General features: G+C 37.9%; 1 protein-coding gene across 10 annotated transcripts in view; it reads left to right on the forward strand.

The window, feature by feature from the left end:
• The window catches only part of dock10 (dedicator of cytokinesis 10), a 90654-nt gene that overhangs the window by 57396 nt on the left and 13378 nt on the right, over positions 1 to 19880 (forward strand). For 7 of the 10 annotated variants that reach the window (XM_047391811.1, XM_047391814.1, XM_047391816.1 and 4 more), the window contains exons 10-38: positions 1214 to 1297; positions 1471 to 1629; positions 1758 to 2006; positions 2096 to 2218; positions 3086 to 3168; positions 3252 to 3374; positions 3481 to 3560; positions 3634 to 3821; positions 3975 to 4040; positions 4154 to 4246; positions 4351 to 4474; positions 4585 to 4706; positions 4872 to 4955; positions 6470 to 6562; positions 6752 to 6870; positions 7124 to 7193; positions 8072 to 8185; positions 8322 to 8393; positions 8497 to 8643; positions 9606 to 9689; positions 9805 to 9901; positions 10050 to 10082; positions 11308 to 11486; positions 12007 to 12123; positions 12768 to 12888; positions 13011 to 13132; positions 14750 to 14864; positions 16504 to 16570; positions 16956 to 17003. In XM_047391811.1, the coding sequence (XP_047247767.1) occupies positions 1214 to 1297; positions 1471 to 1629; positions 1758 to 2006; positions 2096 to 2218; positions 3086 to 3168; positions 3252 to 3374; positions 3481 to 3560; positions 3634 to 3821; positions 3975 to 4040; positions 4154 to 4246; positions 4351 to 4474; positions 4585 to 4706; positions 4872 to 4955; positions 6470 to 6562; positions 6752 to 6870; positions 7124 to 7193; positions 8072 to 8185; positions 8322 to 8393; positions 8497 to 8643; positions 9606 to 9689; positions 9805 to 9901; positions 10050 to 10082; positions 11308 to 11486; positions 12007 to 12123; positions 12768 to 12888; positions 13011 to 13132; positions 14750 to 14864; positions 16504 to 16570; positions 16956 to 17003 (3176 nt within the window). The remainder of the gene's footprint in view (positions 1 to 1213; positions 1298 to 1470; positions 1630 to 1757; positions 2007 to 2095; positions 2219 to 3085; positions 3169 to 3251; positions 3375 to 3480; positions 3561 to 3633; positions 3822 to 3974; positions 4041 to 4153; positions 4247 to 4350; positions 4475 to 4584; positions 4707 to 4871; positions 4956 to 6469; positions 6563 to 6751; positions 6871 to 7123; positions 7194 to 8071; positions 8186 to 8321; positions 8394 to 8496; positions 8644 to 9605; positions 9690 to 9804; positions 9902 to 10049; positions 10083 to 11307; positions 11487 to 12006; positions 12124 to 12767; positions 12889 to 13010; positions 13133 to 14749; positions 14865 to 16503; positions 16571 to 16955; positions 17004 to 19880) is intronic. The other 3 variants (XM_047391808.1, XM_047391817.1, XM_047391810.1) reach the window with 2 other exon arrangements.

A 19880-nucleotide genomic window follows, 5' to 3' on the forward strand; every position in this document is an offset into this window, starting at 1 on the left:
AAAATTGAAGACATACTGAACCAGCATGGCTACCACAGCATCTTGCAGCGGCATGCTATTCCATCTGGTTTGCATTTAGTTGGACCATCATTTATTTTTCAACAGGACAATGACCCCAAACACACCTCCAGGCTGTGTAAGGGCTATTTGACCAAGAAGGAGAATGATGGGGTGCTGCTCCAGATGACCTGGCCTCTACAGTCACCGGATCTGAACCCAATCGAGATGGTTTGGGGTGAGCTGGACCGCAGAGTGAAGGTAAAAGGGCCAACAAGTGCTAAGCATCTCTGGGAACTCCTTCAAGACTGTTGGAAAACCATTTCAGGTGACTACCTCTTGAAGCTCATCAACAGAATGCCAAGAGTGTGTGGAGCAGTAATCAAAGCAAAAGGTCGCTACTTTGAAGAACCTAGAATATAAGACATATTTTCAGTTGTTTCACACTTTTTTGTTCAGTATATAATTCCACATGTGTTAATTCATAGTTTTGATGCCTTCAGTGTGAAGCTACAATATTCATAGTCATGAAAATAAAGAAAACTCTTTGAATGAGAAGGTGTGTCCAAACTTTTGGTCTGTACTGTATATATAGCACCAACTCAAAATTAACATAGTCTCAAGGCACTCTACAAGACAAATAGATCCACCTCCTACACAGGAGTGAATAATAAAGGTAATCCAATAGTACAAACAAATTTAAGGTGAATCACATAAAATCCAATTTGATCCAAGTTATAATACAATGCAGCCAAGTACAGTTTTTTATACCAGTTGGGAAACATCTATCTGTGGGAACCCAGACAATTGTATTGAGTCGCTTACTTTGCAGAAATCCCCCCTCCTGAATGAGCATGATTACGTGAACAGTTGGTTGCATCAACTTTTAATTTGCAGCAGTCCCTCATATGGGAAGCAAAATTGGAAAGTAGTAAGAAAAAGTAGCAGAGAAAAAACCTCCAACAGCCTAAGCATATAGCAGCAGAAATAAAGAGATAGCTTGCGATAACGCTAAGCAACTCTAACTATAAGCTTTATCAAAAGGGTAAGTTATAAGCCTAGTCTTAGAAGTAGACAGGGTGTCTGCCTCACAGAGTGATGATATGAATTAATGAAATATGATCTCTTCTTTTAATTCGCATCAGAATTGCAACATTTTGGATTTACTGGTGTAGTACTCTAACATACTGTTTTACTGCTATTCATCTCTTTGCAGTATATTTCAGAAACAGATGAGGGTATTCGCTCTGCCAGAAGAGAAGAACGGTTGAATCTGTTTTCTCTTGATCCCGACACTCCTGTAAGATGTTTTAGTTTTTTTTTTACTTTTATATTTTTTAAAGCCTTTATTGTTTTATTTAGAGCTTCAGTTTGGGATTTCATCTACTGCTGCAGTTTATGGTTTCTGTGTTTGCATTTGCCCATTTTATTCCTCTTTGGAATAAAAAAATAAGAGTGTTTATCCAACCGCAGGTTTTGAGGAGCCCTCGGACTGAACATTCTTTGTCTGATGGTGCACCAGTCCGTCCGTTTGAGGAGAAGCTGGGCAGAAGATTCATGATAACTTGCAAATCTCTTAATCTGATGCTACAGGGCTGCGTCACTGAAAGTGAAACTGGACCTATCACAAATGTGAGGACAGGATATGTTGCTAATTCAACTAGAGTGACTGAAAAAGGACTTATAATTAATAATATAATGGTTTAAATAAAGTTGCTGTAAATGTGCAGACACTGACATACTGAAATCTCTTCCATTAGATTGAGCCCTTCTTCGTGTCGCTGGCTCTGCTGGACATACGAGAAGGGAGAAAGGTTTCTGCGGACTTCCACATAGACTTAAATCACGAAGATGTGCGCCAGATGCTTGGAAGCTGCCCCAACAGGCCGGTTGGTGTAGGTTCTGGGGTTGGAGTTCAAGAAAACGGCCTGTGCTCTCCTGCTGAGAGAAAGCCAGGTGATTGTCACCTCAGTCCGGACTTGGAGCAGTGGCTCTGCTTCCCCAAACAGGTACATGTTTTTCCTGGTATGTTCGCTTTATAGCACCTTCACCCTGTAGATTGACTCTAGCAGTCAACTTTTCCATTGTTTGCTTGCAGGCCATTTTCTCAGTTACCAACCCCCACACTGACATTGTCATGGTAGCAAGAGTGGAAAAGGTGCTGATGGGAAACATTGCGTCCGGGACTGAACCCTACATCAAAAATACTGACTCGAGCAAGGTTAGTTTTTGTTTTATGCTTTTTCAGTCTACAAAACGACAGAATTTGATTTCAACATATTCCAAGTCTTGATAAGTATGGAAAAATATTTGTATTTCCGTTCTTTATTCTCCATCCTATTGTCTAGAAGTCTGTCCTCGCTTCCTTCCCTTTTTCACGGTGTCACTGTTCTTCATTCATAGCTTGCTTTCATATGTCTTATCTTCCTTTCAAAACATTCTTACTTGTGTGTTTACTTCCTCCCCTCCCTGTGTTCTTCCTTCCCATTAACTTTCATTCCTACTTCTGTTCTCCCTTCCTTGTGTTTTTTCCTAACTTCCTTCCCTTTGTCTCTTTGTATCTTCCTGCTGTGTCCTTCTGTCTTCCCTGTGTCTTTCCTCCAACTTTTTATTCTTCTTTCCTTCCTTCCAGTCTTTGGTTTTTGCAGGTTCCATATGTAAAGCCTGTTCACTGTAGAAATATGTGTATGAAATTCATAAGGAATTTTAAGGCGTAAGGCTAAATTACCTAATCTAAAAAAAACTACTTAGACTGACATTTTGAAAAGGTTTTTCCTGTAAAGCCAGGATTTATCTTCATCGCTAAATAGCAGGACCGTTCAAAAATTTGGTTTTTCCAAGATCTTATTCAAAATGTTTTCTTGCTTTCTCACACTGGCAGCGCTCCATGTGGGCCCTGTTTCAGACAGCTAAGTTAATCAGCGTATATTCAACCAGCTGCCAGTGTTTCTGCATCAAACAATCCCCTGAATTAGTCTGTCTTTCTATCAGGGTTAGCTAGAATTTAAGGCTGATCACAAAAATGTAAGCTGTGGCATCTTATTAAAGTCTCCACTTGTCAACATTTATTTGCTTGTATCTTGGACAGACTGTGCAGAAGACTTTGAAATCCAACAAGCAGTTTTGCAACAAACTAGGGAAGTACCGCATGCCATTTGCCTGGTCCATAAGGTGAGTGATGTCTCATTGCAAAATGTTTTTATCTAGTTGCTCTCAGGTTATTTATAATTTGTTTTCCTTTCTGTCTACAATAGGCCGGTGTTTAAGGACAGCCATGGTGGGCTGGACCGTGAGTCCCGTTTTTCGCATCTTTTCAAACAGGAGAGCAACAAGATTTCTACAGATGACCTAATAAAGTTGGTTTCTGAATACAGGAGGTGAGATAGCTTACATAAGAAAAGATTGCATGCTTATCTTCACAATAGGATGTAGAGTCATCACTAACGTTTTGTTTTAATCTTTTTCACCTTTTTTTACTTGCAGAGCTGAGAAGACCAGTAAACTGCAGACAGTACCTGGAACCCTGGATATAGCAATAGAAAATGCTCCAATGGAGCATCCCAGTATGTATCCCAATACTTCTCCACTCCCTGCTTCTGTCAGGTCTCTAATCTAACCCAAAAACCGTTCTTTCAGACTGCGTGACTTCCTCTTATGTTCCGGTGAAGCCTTTTGAAGAGCTGAGCAAACACCAGCCCACTATTGAGGTGGAGGAGTTTGTACAGGACACCACTAAGTTCACACAACCACACCGTGTCTACAGAAATCACATCTATGTTTACCCGAAACACCTCAAGTACGACAGCCAGAAGAGTTTTGCCAAGGTGAGTTTTGTTGAAGTAAACCCTCACTTAGCGTCTATAAAAAGGGATGCGAGTCAAATGTTAAATTACTTTCAGCAGTCCCCTTAGTATGAACATTCTTTATGTGGTTTATGTGTTCACTCATTAGTATCATAATGGTCTTCTTGTCCACAGGCTCGTAACATTGCAGTCTATGTAGAGTTCCGCAGCTCAGACGAAGAAGTTGCCAAACCATTGAAGGTAGAACATTATCCAACTTTAAAGAAAATCTTGATGGGATTTTTATTGGAATTATGTGATACATTTGTTCCCCAAAATATGTTTCCGCTAACATGGGGGATTGCTATGTTTAGTGCATCTATGGCAAGCCAGGAGGACCAGTCTTCACCACAGCAGCCTGTTCCACTGTCCTACATCACTCTCAGAACCCTGATTTCTACGATGAGGTGAGCTGGAACAGGAGCAATCAGTAGTCAGCTCTTAGGGATTAATTGGATCTTGAAGAGAGTCACATTTTCTTACCCCTCGCCTAATGTTTCTGTTTCTGCAGGTGAAGATTGAGCTTCCTATTCACCTGCATGAAAAGCACCATCTACTTTTCTCTTTTTACCACGTCACATGTGACATCAATGCAAAGACAAGCTCGAAAAGGAAAGAGGCGTTAGAGACCCCAGGTGAGAAGGTGCTAAATCCTGAGTCAGGTTTTGGGCTTATGTGGGATCTATCTTATTGGTTTCTTTTTTCACCCCTTAAAAAAAATTACATGCTCTTTACTTTCTGTCAGTGGGATATTCTTGGTTGCCAATACTTAAAGAAGGTCGAGTGTCATCTCAGGAGTTCAGCATTCCTGTATCCTGCAACCTGCCACCTGGATACCTGGCCATCAAAGACGCCAGCAACACCAAGGTGAGAGTAACAGGGATGGATGTAAAGAGATTAGGAGATGACTGTAGCTATGTCTTTTGTATAATACGGTTTTATACAAAATAGATGTATAAAGGCTGTTGAATTTGGAGTGTAACGTGGTGTGTCTAGTGTTACAACTCAAGCTGTTTCATTTCCTTTAACCAGAATGGAGCCGATGTGAAATGGGTTGATGGAGGAAAGGCAATCTTCAAAGTGTCCACCAATGTCATTTCAACAGTTTACACTCAGGTAAGTCAGTCCACTGTGTTTGGAGCATCTTGTTGTTTTTATATTTTGCAGTACATTCACACGTCTCTTTACTATATACTTTGAGTACTTTAAAAACATGCAGATGACAACCAGTAACTAACGCAGTATTTTACCAAACCCTTGGAAGCTCCTCGACTTGATACCCTCTACACACTTTTGCACCTCTTCCTTTGGTTTCTATGACGTATGAAAATAATGCTCGAGGCTTTGCCTTTCCACTCATCTGTTACTTTAGCAAAACATAATCTGATCTGCAGACAAAATATAGGCTGCTATGGATTTTTCGAACATGTTAAAAAAAATCCTCTACATGAGCATCACAAAAAGGAGACTCAATGTATGCCACTTATAGGTCATACTGCTTTGAAACCCTTGTAAAGGCTATACAAATGGTGCAGCAATGGCACAATAATAATGTTACTTAAAATAATTGAATTCTATAAAAAAAAATCTCTGACCACACAACTTCACTCGCCATGGCATCCCAATTGCTTAAAGTGGGTGAAATGAGGGGGCAGTGTGACTTATTTCTGATTAGCAGCTATTATTCATTGACCACTTGGAAGAACATATAGTATAGAGTGTTGAATAATCCTCAGATAGTCAGATAATCATTTGGTCTGGAAAAATAAGTAAATGAGATGGTCACTTCACAGGAAAGTAACACATACATAAACAACATATATAGGAAGGGGTGTTTATCAATAATTCCCACAATTCATATATGTGACAGGAATGCAAAATTTGCTTCATTTCATTACATTTAGACCTATGTAAAAAACATTTTAAAATTTGTCAACATATGTTTCAGAATACGAAACCACAGCTTTAAAATTCAAGAGAGACACCTTGTGTGTGACAAAATGTGCCTTGTTGAGCAATTTTGCAAAACGTTTTCACATGCAAACCAATGTCAAGTTAATCGGACTTGCATATGTGAATGCACATGTTTCTATTCAGTTTTCCAACTAAATGCTGTTTGGCAATCTGCAGAGGAGTTCTTTTATGGGCTTAGATTAGAACAACTCGGATTTAATTTAACCAGCAAAATGCAAGACTAATTTACAAAGAAATTGTCGCATCAGCACATGCTGTCAAAAGTGATTTTCTAAACAAAATAAATATACATTCATGAAAAATCACAATAACTCTTTCTAAAGTGGACGCATATGTTTTGAATATTTTCCTCTTTCTACAACAGGAGATTTTTAGATTTAGCCAAAATTTGACTCCATAAAATTAAGTGTTTTAAGTAACATTTATTTGCTTAAAGTGGTCTATTCATCTGCAAATGAAACCAAATACTTGTCACTGATTTATAGTTTTCTGTTGCTTTTTAATTCAAACATATTATTTCAGGTAGATAATGTGATTTACTTCAAACCTTTAAAATATAGCTGAGGTATTGCATTGCCTTTAAAAAGGAAGGAGCTCTGTAAGTAATGTTTCAGCTGCTGGCTGCTGATTTTCATGAACCCGTCTTTTTTTGCCAGGACCCCCACCTGAACCGTTTCTTCCAGCAGTGCCAGAAGAGAGAGCTGGACCTCTCTCAGCCTCCTACCTCCAACTTCCTCAACTGCCTGAAGGTCAGAGAAAAGCCAGCTAAATCTGCTCCTATTTCGTAAAGCTGTAACTGAGACAGAAACCAAGTGCATTGTCCTGTAACTCATACGTTTAATGAGTGCAACTGCATGTCATGACTTTTTGAGCCTGTTTTTAATTTATTTTTATCACCTTGCTCATTTGTTTTCCTTTTGCTCCTTATACATCTGCAGGGTCTCCTCAGCATGGAGAAAATCCCAGTGATTGTTCGGTTTTTGCCTGTTCTTTTCAACCAGCTGTTCAAGGTTCTGACTCAGAATGACAATGATGAGGTCACTACTGTCACCACCAGGTAAACAGTGGCACTGCAGGGTCCTTAAACATTTCAAAGGGACTGGTGTTGATTTAGTGACTATGTCAAAGGCCTGCAATACCAATAATAATAAAATAAATTTAATACACAATCATTTGTAATTAATGGGAGATGACTTTTATATTGTATAATAGTCCCGAATTACTGAAAAGAAGAAAAGCAATGAAGGTATTGGATTGATAGGTAGATTATTATGTGAAAGTAACTCTTTGTTGTAATTCTGTTTCTACAGAGTGTTGGTTCATATTGTTGGCAAGTGTCATGAAGAAAATCTGGATCATTTCCTACAGTCTTATATTAAGGTAAACTGTAACAGATTAATGTGTGTTGTGTGGGAAACTGGGGAAAAGTTTATTTTTGCATGTTGCTAGTTATGCTCAGGAAGATCACACAATGCTTTGAAAGCAGTTTTTTTTCAAAGATATTTGCAAATCTTGCTATGGAAAAAAAATTAAGGTAAAAAAAGGAGAAACAGAAGCTTTATGTGTTTGTATGTACATATATGTATGTGTTTGAGCATGAGAGAGCCATGGACAGTTTTTAGAAACAGACACACAAACATACGCACAAAGAGAGAAATGGAGCAGAGAAGGAGACATATCTAGCACATTCAGCCCTTTCAGTGAGAAAGACAAGACATGTTTGTTTATAGAGGGAAAATCATAGAGGAACATAGACAAAAGAGCTGGAAAAACCCACAAGACCCACTTCATGTTGCCCATAGAGCAGGAAAACTGCAGAGTCTGACGAGGCAACAGCAGAAAGGGAGTGCTAGGAGGGACGAGGAGATGACCAGCAGAGCTAATGGAACCGAGGTTGCCATAGTAACAGACTAGCATGATGAAGTGGTGTCCAATTTAAACTGCTGAGTGAGCCTGTGAGAGGTTATAATGATTATAACCTTTTGCTTTTTTGTATATTCTCATCCAATATAAACTGGATTTTAAAAAATCATTGCGTCTTTACATTTTTTAATTTGCACTTGTGCGTTAAGAAATATGTTAACTTTGTATTAAAAACTAAAGTTTAAATGTGGCATAGTTTTCTATTTAAAATTTCTGCTTACTCTACACTTTTGTGAACACTCCTCAAAATATCAATAATATTACTAAACTACAATGTCAGATAGAAAAAAAATATATAACCCGTAACCTGAGTTTTTCTGTTTGTTTTCTTGCAGTATGTGTTTAAGTCGGAGGATCATGGCTTTAGGACGGTTCATGAAGAGCTGGCTAAGGGGATGACCTTTGATCTGAAGAGCAATGAGCAGGCAGCAGTCAGAAATGTTCTGAAGGTTAGTCTCTACTCACTAAACCAAATATATTTGTATTTGTTCTCGGCACAAAATGTTCAGGAGATAATCTGTAAAGTTATAGACTTAAATGAAATATTGAAGCAGAATAATTGCATTGCCATTTTTATTGTTTCAGTTCTCCTGGTTCTTCTTTGACCTCATAGTCAAGTCCATGGCCCATCATTTGGTTGACTCTGACAAACTAAAGGTAAATTGCCACCGTAGGCACCACCATCAAATTGCATTTCAAAAAGAACATCTATAACCTCATATTCAGGCTCTTTTGATGATTGCTTACTGCTGTGTCACAGCTTCCGAGGCCCCAACGTTTTCCCTCGTCCTACCTGAGCCGCATGGAGACACTGGTGGAGACGGTGTCTGAACACATTTTTTGGAAGTACAAAGACCTGGTAGAAGAAACCCGCAGTGCGAACTCAGCGGTGGCATCTTTTGTCAAGGTGAGCGCAAAGTATGGAAAAATGAAAACACACAGCACAGCTCTGAATCCCTTACAGCTTTTTGGTTTTGAAGCAGTCATTGCATACTGTGGAAAAAGTTTGCACATAACTAGAAATGCATTGGAAAGCTTTGACGTGTTGATACCATTCTCAGCAGATTCCAATCTGTCTTGAAGAACTTGAACATAGGGAGATATAGGAACAGTACTGGAAATACTTTCTAGCCTTCCTGCCATGAGTGATCAATATATATTTATTTTAGGAGCAGGAATGATGTAATGTGTACTACATAAGAGAGTAGTTGCTGTAAAACCAGGTTTTACTAATATTTTAATTCAAAGATATGAATATGAAATTTTAAACTGGCTTTAACATCTGATATTAGCAATTAGCATGCTTAGCGCTACTAGCACAACAAAAACAGCAGTGTCCATCTGTGTTCTCTAGAGAACATTAATCATGCCTTAACTGTGAGATTTCTAAATGGCTACTAACAATTTCCAATCCAGCCCGTTTCATGGCAGTGGTTGAGAGCTCAAAAGGATAAAACAGATTAATGTATACTCCATTCAGCCTTCCTGTTAACTGGTGAATGTCTTGCTCTCTCACACTCCGAATGAATCTCAAACATCTCTCTGCATGTCATAGAAAACATGGTGTCCTATATAGCTTCTTACATCTCTGTGCTTCCTCTGACTTCATTTGAAACAATTTACTGATACTGAAAATAGTCCACTTTAGGTCGTTTTTCTTCATTTACAGTGTCCACACTGAGAGTCCTGATGTTAACATGACCTGGTTGTGCTTAGTCTGATTTGCTTACCGGCTAGAAAAATTTTTTATTTCTGAGTTTCCGACTGGCTGATTAATGGTCATGGCTGATCAAGCTGAAAATTTTATATGCGTCACATATTTCCTTCAACCTTTAACTGAGTCTCTGATTTGACTGTGTGTGTTTGCAGCGCTGTTTTACACTGATGGACAGAGGCTTCACATTTAAACTGATAAGCAACTACATAAATATGATTACTTCTACAGACAGCAAGGTAACAAAATTCTGGTAAACAAATATATTAAGTGTATGGAAATAACTTGGAAGCTTGTGACAACTGTAAATATTGTAAATACCACATTTCTTTTCATTTCCTATGTGACTAATAGGTTCTCCGTGAGCTCAAATTTGAGTTCCTAAGGGAGGTGTGCAACCATGAGCACTATATCCCTCTCAGTCTGCCACTCCCTTCTGCTCGCATCACTGGTAAGAGACCCTGGAGCTCACAGCTGCTTATATTTATGTGGTTAAAGTCATACACTGAGTAGATCTCATTCTCATCTGTTTATGAACATTATGTCCATTTGTCCTTCTCTTTGTGCCATTTTTCTATCGTTGCATTTGACCATGTCAGATCATGCATCCCCAGAGCTGCAAAACACTCATGGTAAATATGTCAACTCATTCCTTTGTACTGTTGCATGTTTTGTTTGTCTTGTCATAATTCTTTGCTCAGCGTCAACGGAATTAAGAATGGTTTAATTATCCAGGTTTTAGGATTCAGATCTGATCCGATATCTGAATTTAAATATGTACTGATAACAATATTTTCAGATGCAGAACTGTATATTTAGTTGAGTTACATTTACTTTTGAGGATAGTTTGACTGGACCGTACTTTTAACCTTTATTTATGTTATGTTCTTTTGATGTAACACTACTTTTACCTGGCTTCTCTGCCCTCCTCTCGTTAAGCAGGTTTTAACAAAATATGCACAAACCGAGACCCACACAGTTTATGGTGATGTAAGACTTATATGTGCATAAGCTACCTTGTTCTAATAGTATTTTCTATCTGCTGAGCCTCCTTTGCCATTTGGAGGGCAGGGAATATAAAGTACACAATATATATTGTCACTCGAAGTAGTTGCATTGTTCAAACATACATGCATTTTGTGTTGTACGTACCGGTTTCAATTGCTTTACACTGTGAAAAAAAATGTATGTGAAAATGTGTATCAATGTACATTTGTTATTTTGTTGTAATGTTTTGTAAATAGCAGAATTTGCAAATTATTACAGTTATCTATTAGTTATTCACATTTTGTCTGTCTGATTACATGGTTTGTAAGAAATAAATCAGACTTTACACTCAAACTACTGTTACTAAGTTGCTTTTCTCAGTAGTTTCTCACCAAATACCTTTTTTAACACAAGTATTTTTTGAATAATTACTTTTTACTTGATTTAATCCTGCTCTTACTTAAATACAGTTGCTGGCTACTCTCCCACCTCTGGCTAATGTTAGCAGACTATATAATGTGGAGGATTCATAAATACAGTTTTTACTACTGTCTGCTAGATTTTTCAATCTCAACAGTCAAGTCTTGAAAGAAGGCCATGCTACACAGAAAATTGTCCACTGCCAACATGCATTTGTTTGACATGCTTCACCCAAATAAATTATCTAATTTCATGAGATTGCAAAATGTTGCTCTGCAAAACTTTTCAGCTGCCTTGTTAAACATCTGAAGTAAAGTCATCTTAACTATGACCTTCAGCATCACACAATTCTTGGATCAGCCTATTTTCTCGAATGAACCGAGTGCAACCAAACATTGTCACAAGCTTTATAAAACATTTTTTGCAGTTCACGTGTACTATTTGGTTTAGTTTCAGTGCCTGAGTACAACCTGACTGGAGAGTTCTGCAGGAAGCACTTCCTCACAGGACTGCTGCTTCGAGAACTGGGATTGGCTCTACAGGACGAGCAGGATCTGAGACATCTAGCCTTGGCCACCCTAAAGACCTTAATGGCCAAACACTCTCTGGATTCACGCTATGCCACCAAGGTAGACATTTGGGCTTGGAAAAAAACTAAAAGGCATAAAAAAGACTCATGAACGTACACCAGAAATCTTTCCATTGTGACTCATCCATACAAACACACATACACTTGAACTCACACCCACAGACACACATGCACACTGACATGTCATTCTTTGTAGCAGCTGCAACCAATGGACTGAATTTCTTAATGAATGCTGGGAAGTAACTAAATCAGATTAAGTCTGTAATCTGCCCTCAGATAAGCGGTGCCAACCACAACAGACAGCAGAACTGTAGTCAGTCTCTTGATGTCTGAGTCAAAACTGAATGTGCCACAGGGAATAAAGTGGAAAATGGAAAGGTGGTAGTTTGAAAGTAATTTGCTGGTTTTTTGGTTTCCTTTTGAAATGCCCAAAACTAGAGGACTAGAGGAAACATTTGTTATACATGTTAATATGAAAAAATATGCTATTTTTCTAAAACTAAATTGGATTGTCATGTGGAGACTTTCCTTCAATGGTCGTCATGTGATGATTCTTCTAGGAGAAGCAAGCAAGAATCGCATCCCTCTATCTGCCTCTCTATGGATTGATTTTAGACAACATGCCTCGATTCTTCCTCAGGGACATCTTCCCCATCTACTTCACGTCCAGTGACCAAGTAAGTCATAGAGACTGATGTTGTTTCTGATACCCGGCAAACCTAGCTTGCAGTGTTTATAGATGTATAGCTGCAAAACATAAATATGTAAATAAAGACCAGTGATTTTCTGTGACTGTGCAAATGTGATTAGCTCTGAATTTACTACGGAAAGTTCAGGGAATGAATGGGGTTTGATATTTCAAAGCTTACATTAACGCATGTCAAGAGGTTTAAACTGCTGTGAAGTTTTGAGCTGCTAAACCTAATTTGTCTGACTTTGAAAGTACCAACAAGTCTTATTTTTCTTCTTGATTGAAGTTTATTGTCAAATATTAGTTGTTTTACTCCAAACTGTATTATCTATATGCATTTTTTTAGATATCTGCCCAGGGTTTGGTAGTTTAAAAAGTGCTTTACTTTAACATAATTGTTTACTGTGTATTTTATATTTTCCATACCTTTTCAGTTATTCTTTTACATACAGGACATTTTTTTCTGAAAACATGTCCTTGTTCTCAGAGGCTTTGACTGAACTAAACAGACTTATTGAAAACTATATATGTTGCAATCATAGCAGCCTAGATGCAGTATAATATCATTAAGCACTGTGGATTAAAAGCATTTAATCTTTTTTCTCTTTGCTTCTCTGGCTGCCCGCCTAGCAGGGCTCTCGAGATGACTTAAGCGTGAGTGGGGGTGTGGCAGGAGGGGTGATTCCTGTGACTCGCCATGGAAACTCTGTAGATGCCTCTTTTTCCAAAGAAGTGCTCAATTCTATTACAGGTAACCCCATGCAATATGTGCCTGTCTATATTAACAGCCTATGTTCTGCAGAAATATATGGTTCAGAACAGAGATGCTGATCTCCCTCCTATTCTCCTCCTGCACCTCCTCCCCTGCAACAGCTTTTTCATCCTTGGCGGTTGCTATGGGTAACCAGGCTGATTCCCGAGGTTCTCTGATCAGTGTGGACTCCAACCCTAGCAACAGTGACAGAAACAGTGAAAAAATGGATGGATGTGAAAAGGTGAGAGGGAAAAAAACTGAGAGCTATTATAACGTGCTTTATAACATGAGAAGCAGATCTGATAATGGTGCTGAAATCATTTGAGTAATGTGTGCATTTTGGCATTTTTATATCTTGAGTCTGCTAAAAATAAATTCTAAAATATATGTAATAAAATAGAAATATAAAAAATGAGACAAGATATGAACCAGTAATGATGGGAAATCCTGACATTGGTTTGTGTTAATGGCCATTGAACCTACAATGTTGAAAGGCATCTTGTTGTCTCTTAGTGTTTGCTTTTTATATATTTGTACTTCTAAAAGGAGTAAAAATGGCAAAAATAACTTAGGCTTTTCCAAACTATTTTCTTTTTCGCCATGGAATAAAGATTTTGGCTCTAAAAAAGTGAAAACATTAAGCAATTCAGGCCAATCATTTGTGTACATCATGTACATTTGAATGTTTAAAGCAGTGGTGTCCAAAGTGCGTTCCGGGGGCCAAATAATTTGGTACAGCCCCTGAACCACAATTGGATGTCGGCAAAAACTTAGTCCATCCAACCAGGCTTGTTGATGAAGATATACTTTATAAATAACAATTTAGGGTCAAATTTTCATTGAGGGGAGATTTTCATAAAAGATGCCAACAAATTAAATTCTTCCTAAATTGAAATGCATAAACTATCTTTTCATTACCCACATATTTTGCTTTCAGTTTAATTTGAATCTAAATAAGAAAGTAAAACCTCTAGCTACTTTTACTCAAAAACAGATTAGGGCACTAATCTAACTATTTACTAAATAAGGTTAAATAAAGCAAGAGTTTTTGGAGAAAAGTGCCCCATATCCTGTTCTTTTTACTGAGATCACACACAAAAGATGTAGGTAAAGAAAAAATAATTGGGACAGTCTGTTTTTTGTTTTTAAAAAGGGCAAACATGCAAGACCATTTTTAAGTTTTAGTCCTGCAATGATTTACAGATCTCTTTTCTACAGAAATCAGGTTTATCCTATCCTATCCTATCCTATACTATACTATACTATACTATACTATACTATACTATACTATACTATACTATACTATACTATACTATACTATACTGTACTGTACTGTACTGTACTGTACTATACTATACTATACTATACTATACTATACTATACTATACTATACTATACTATACTATACTATTGATTTAATTTATTGTTGAGCAGGTACAAATAGAAAATGCTACAATTAAATTGTTTTTGCATTTTTAATAAATTAGATTCTTTGATAGAGGTTGTATCCATAACTTACCTGATTTCTAATAAACTAAAACCCATAGCAGTCAATAATGTTAGTTGATGTTTTTAAAGACTGAACATGGTGTTCGTTCTTAGATTTTAAGCATTTAATGAATAGTACTTTTTTTTGTTTTGATTTTTGTGTATTTGACCCTCCAATCACCAATCAGAACCAATCAAGAGAAAATATTCTGATTCCTATGTTGATGCACCAATTGATTGGTGCAGTTCAGACTTTTCTGAAATCCTGAAGTTTCACCTAAAATCTACTGAAGATGTGATATGAAGGTCCATGACCACGCCCCAATTAATTATTTTTAAATGAATTTGTTTTTTGGTGTCTCTGTTTTAGTTTGCCCGTCCCCAGTCTTTGATTGGTTACAGTTCTCGCTGTGACAAACTGGACCAGGCAGAAACCCGAAGTCTCCTCATGTGCTTTTTACACATCATGAAAACCTTATCTGAAGGTAAGAAATGTTTTTTTTCTTCAATAACTAGGACAGGACAGCTAAGTCCATGACCCAGATGAATTGTGGTGGAATTCTTCAAACTTAAAACTTGTGCTTCGACCAAAACTACTTTGACCCTTTATCTTTGTAAACGTTCTTTGTTTTTTGTAGCCCTCAGTATGTTTCTGGGTATGCACAGATCATTCATCAGATTTTGACCACGGACGGGGAAAAACCACGTATTATCTCTACAACCTGATGCCTGTTAATTCAATTCAGTTTATTTATATAGTTCCAATTCACAACATATGTCGTCTCAAATTTAGTTGGTGGGGATATAATAGAGAGCAAATAAACATTGTGTACCCTGAGTTGATGAGCTAGAAGGAGGAGAAATAGGCAGGTGTATGAGTTTGAGCAAATTTGATGAGGTGCCAGTTGTGATGGCTTGAAGACTGGTTCAGAGTAGGTAGGAACAGTAGACTAGAGACAGGGCTATGATCAGCCAAAATCCTTTGATACGTGTGGGAAGATCAGCCTGGTCCAATCCAACGGATCACAGAAGGGTGGCAGAATGCCCAGTGCATTATAGTTCACTATGTATGGAGATGCATAGCTGCAGACCAGTCAGAGTCTGGGCATGCGATTACCAGAACTGGATAATAGAACAATGGAAAAGAGCAGCCTGCTCTGATAAATAATGTTTTCTTTTATACTATGCTGCAGTGGAAGAAAGCAGTCTGGCGAAGGCAGTGTGATGGTTTGGGCAATGTTCTTCAGGGAAACCTTGGATCCTGCCATCAATGTTTAAGTTATTGTGACACATGCCACCTAGATAAGCATTGTTGCAAACTATGTACACCCTTTCATCAATGTCATTCTCTGATGGCTGTAGCCTTTTTCAGCAGAATAATCCTCTCTGCCACAGGAATGGTTTGATGAGCATTAAAACAAGTTCAAGGTGTTGAGCTCCAAATTCCACACATGTTAATTCAGTCGCGTGGTACAAAAAAAAGCTAAATCAAATAAAATACCTATTCCTTGGCTCTCTTATTTTTTTATTTGTTTGCTAATAGATTTTATTTGTTCATCACAATATAAAATCTGCTCAACAATACTGTTAACCCTAATTTCATAATTAGGAGTGGTGGCCTAGGGGGAGTGGTGGCCTAGTGGTTAGATCAGGAGGTTTGTGTTCCAGAGGGGACACAAGGGGCCAGGTTCATATCCCACAGATTACCACTCTGGGTCCCTGAGCAAGACCCTTAGCCCCAGAATGCTCCCCGGGCGCCGCACAATGGCAGGCCACTGCTCCCTGTAAGGGATGGGTTAAATGCAGAGGACAAATATTGTTGTAATGTACATGTGCAATGACCAATAAAGATGATTATTATTATACCCTAAACACAGTAATGACTGCCTGTCACAGTGAATCATCTCAGATGTGTCAAAGTCTTTTGTTTTTGGAATGTAGCAGTGGTGAAACTGTTTGATATATAGCATTTAAGTGGTGCGATATTATTTTCTGCTTTTCCAAAATCTTTCTGAGCTTTGTCTCCTTAGCAGCATGAAAAACATTTGGATGTTGGATTTGCAAAAAAATACTCTACCAATCAGAAATGTTTGTGACTGGATGACTTTTGTTCACGGTTTCCAGATGTGCTGGTATCCTATTGGCACAGGGCCATTCCCCAGGAGATCTCAGACTTCTTTAACATCCTGGAGTAAGAGCTTTTAATTTCTTTTTTTGTTGAAAGTGTGGTACCACCGGTCCTGTTCTGCTGAGTATAGAAGTCACCTACAGGCAATTTGAAAGAAATCTGAGACAGCCAGGGGTGGGGAAAGGCAAATGAGAAGAAATGGGAACATGGCCTGAAGGGAACTGATGAAAATAATGACACAGCAAGAGCAAGAAAAGAAAAACACACTGCAATTTTAGTTTAAGGGCCCAATCCACAGAGGAGTGCTTCAAATTAACTTTCTATGCTTCCTGTTTGTGTCAGCATCTAGACTAGTTCTTGTACTGCACAATTTGATCATATGCCCTCTTTTCCCTGTTTAACTAACACAGTCTCACTCAAGACAATTGCAAATATTATTTTTTCTCAGGCTTTGTCTTCAGCACTTCAGGTTTCTGGGAAAACGCCACATAGCCAGGTATGTCCAGGTCTCTCTTTACTTTCTTCTCATTAGATGTTGTTCACATGCTTTTGTTACAAAGCTTCAGATATGGAAACAATCTATTACCTGCTGCAGCTGAGGGCTGTACACCCTCACCACCTGATACATAATTTATATAATCATGGTTGCACAGATGCATAAATGCAACCACATTCAGACGTGTTGAAGCACACACAAATAAATTAACCAGACAATGTCAGGCAGAAATACTAATATGTGCTCTGCATGCGTGTGCATGCTCGTGGATGACTTCAAGAAAAGAGGTTGGATAAGGAGGGAATAAAAAGGAAAGCAGGGGGAAGGTGAAACTCCTGGATTGTGCTGTGAGGAAAGAATCACTGCTGGATTTTGCACTGTAGGAGTTGGCAAGCCCAGGATGGGGGGTTGATATCATGTGAGTGTCTGCTCTTGTTGAAGCAGAGCCACTGGCACTGCAAGACCCTTCCATCTTTTGGGTCCTCGCAGCTAATTAAATTAGCCGTCTTTTTCCTTCCAACAGTAGGATTCAAAGATGTAAGCCAACAAAAAAGGCTAAAGGAGCACACTGATTTTCTATATACGGGGGCTTTAATTGAATATGGATAGCTGGGAGCCTGATAAAGGATCTTGGTAGGGAATGAGCTAACTACTTAACATTTGTTTGTAATATCAGGCCATGGGGAGATGTACTGCCTTTATGCTTGGGCATGTGTCAGTGTCGCTTTCTTGCAGTCTAGCTGAGTCAGTGTGGGCACCAGTTGTAGGTCAGGAGGGATAACATACACCAGCAGTGTGTAGCAAGCCAACAAGCCAGACAACAATGTATGCTTTAAGTCGTGGCAAATCTGACTCAATTTTCCAGGATGGAGCTACGAACAGATCAGATTCAGCATTAATATCCTTCATATTTAAGTACTACATTAGTTAATCTGTGAATTTAATCTGTGAATTGTCGTAGTTTAAAATTTGAACATATTGTGAAAACAAGCAGTATATGAGTTATTATTAGAGATGCACCAATAAAAAGGTGTCCAGTTTCTGATTCCCCCATATTTGTAAAGCTTTGACCTGAAAATACTGATTTTGGATATTTCAGATTTGTTTAAAAAGCCTATTATAAAAGAGTATGACAACATAATTTAAAATATGCTTTTCTTACCTTCCTATCATGAATAGTCTTTAATTCTTTAGGTATAAAGCTGAGTTGACATTGTGACTCATGTGAAGGACCAATCACTGTAATACAGGGTTTTAGTAATATTTTAAAACAAAGACAAAATTACATTTTGCATCTTCTGTCAGCCACGTTTAGCATGGTTAGCATTACTAAAACAGCAGTTTCCATTTGTATTCCCTAAAAAAATGTTGATCCTTAATTCTGAGATTTCCAAAAGGTTGCCAACATTTATAAAATCCTACATAACAACTTTGCTATCTGCTTTTAAGCCTTTCTGTTATCTGTTTTAGTCTTGCTTTCTCTGGCTGTCTCAACCTGAATGAACTTCAGACATGACTCAACGTGTCATAGAAAGTGTTCTTTACCTTTGTACATATCTGTACATATCAGACTTCATTTTAAACACCTTATTAACACTAAAAATAGGCAACTTTGAGTTTTATAGACTCGGTAACAACTTCTACTGAGTATAGAGTATTCTTTTCAATGTGATTCTGGTCAACTGACAGTTTCTTGGTGCATCTCTAATTATTTTGCATGTAAAACAGCAATATTAAAACAACATTTTCTTGACTTTAATACTGAAAATAGTCCAGTGAGTATATGCCACAATGGCAAGTCCTAAAATTAGGGTCACAATGGCTGATGGGAATTTTAATTAATAATTTTCTAACTCTTGTACTTCCACTAGCTTGTACATAAGCAGGAAGTGAATATTTGATTTCAGCTGTGTTATTTACGCAATGTTTGGGTTGTCTCGGAAGTTGAAAGTCGAGTCTGGGAATACAATCCCACATGAGTTGAACATGTTTATTTCAGAGTCGGAAAACTGACTCTAAAATAAACATGGTGGTTCTATGAATAAAAGCTGATAACATTGTATTTCTCAGCATGTTATGCAGTCAACTGCTAAACCAACATATTACCACACTATATGTGCCACTGGTACATATAGTGTACCAGTGGCACACTATATAAAATAAATAAAATGTTTGCACACTATAAATAAATAAATAAAATGTTTGCACACTAGTGCAAACATTTTATTCCTTCAACTTTCACCATGTTGAATAAATAAAATGTTTGCACACTAGTGCAAACATTTTATTCCTTCAACTTTCACCATGTTTTCTGTGTCTAGGCCATAATGGAAAATGAACTCAGAGAAGCTCAGAGAATTTTGACTTTTCTAATCAGAATCTTGACTTCAAGCGGTGTTCTTATAAACTTGGAGTCCTAAGTTGGAAATGAAACCATTTCCAACTTAGGACTCTGAAAATCCAACTACATCATACAAATTGAATGCACTGTCATTACTATAACAGTGCTATAACTAAAACGTTTTTTGTTAGCATCTTTGTTGACAAAGGAGAGTTTCAGCCTGAGCGGCACCTAACTTCCTCGCCAATAATGTTTATATTTTGTAAAATGAATATTTGTTAACTGAAGCAATGAGAAAAGAAGAGTTACGTGTTCATAAACAGATTAGTTCAATCTCAAGCTGCATCACCACTAACAATATTTTACTGTGCACCTTCACTATACACAGTATTTGCTCACACTGTCCAATAATGTATTGTAATTGTCATCACATTGCATGTCTTTTCCCCCCACCTTTGTGCATGCTGATGTTGTTAATGGATCATCACTGTTTCTGCACATGTATTGATGTATTGTATCAGTCAGGCACTCCCCCC

Source organism: Girardinichthys multiradiatus, chromosome 18 (genome assembly GCF_021462225.1).
Source record: "Girardinichthys multiradiatus isolate DD_20200921_A chromosome 18, DD_fGirMul_XY1, whole genome shotgun sequence".
Classification (NCBI taxonomy): Eukaryota; Metazoa; Chordata; class Actinopteri; order Cyprinodontiformes; family Goodeidae; genus Girardinichthys; species Girardinichthys multiradiatus.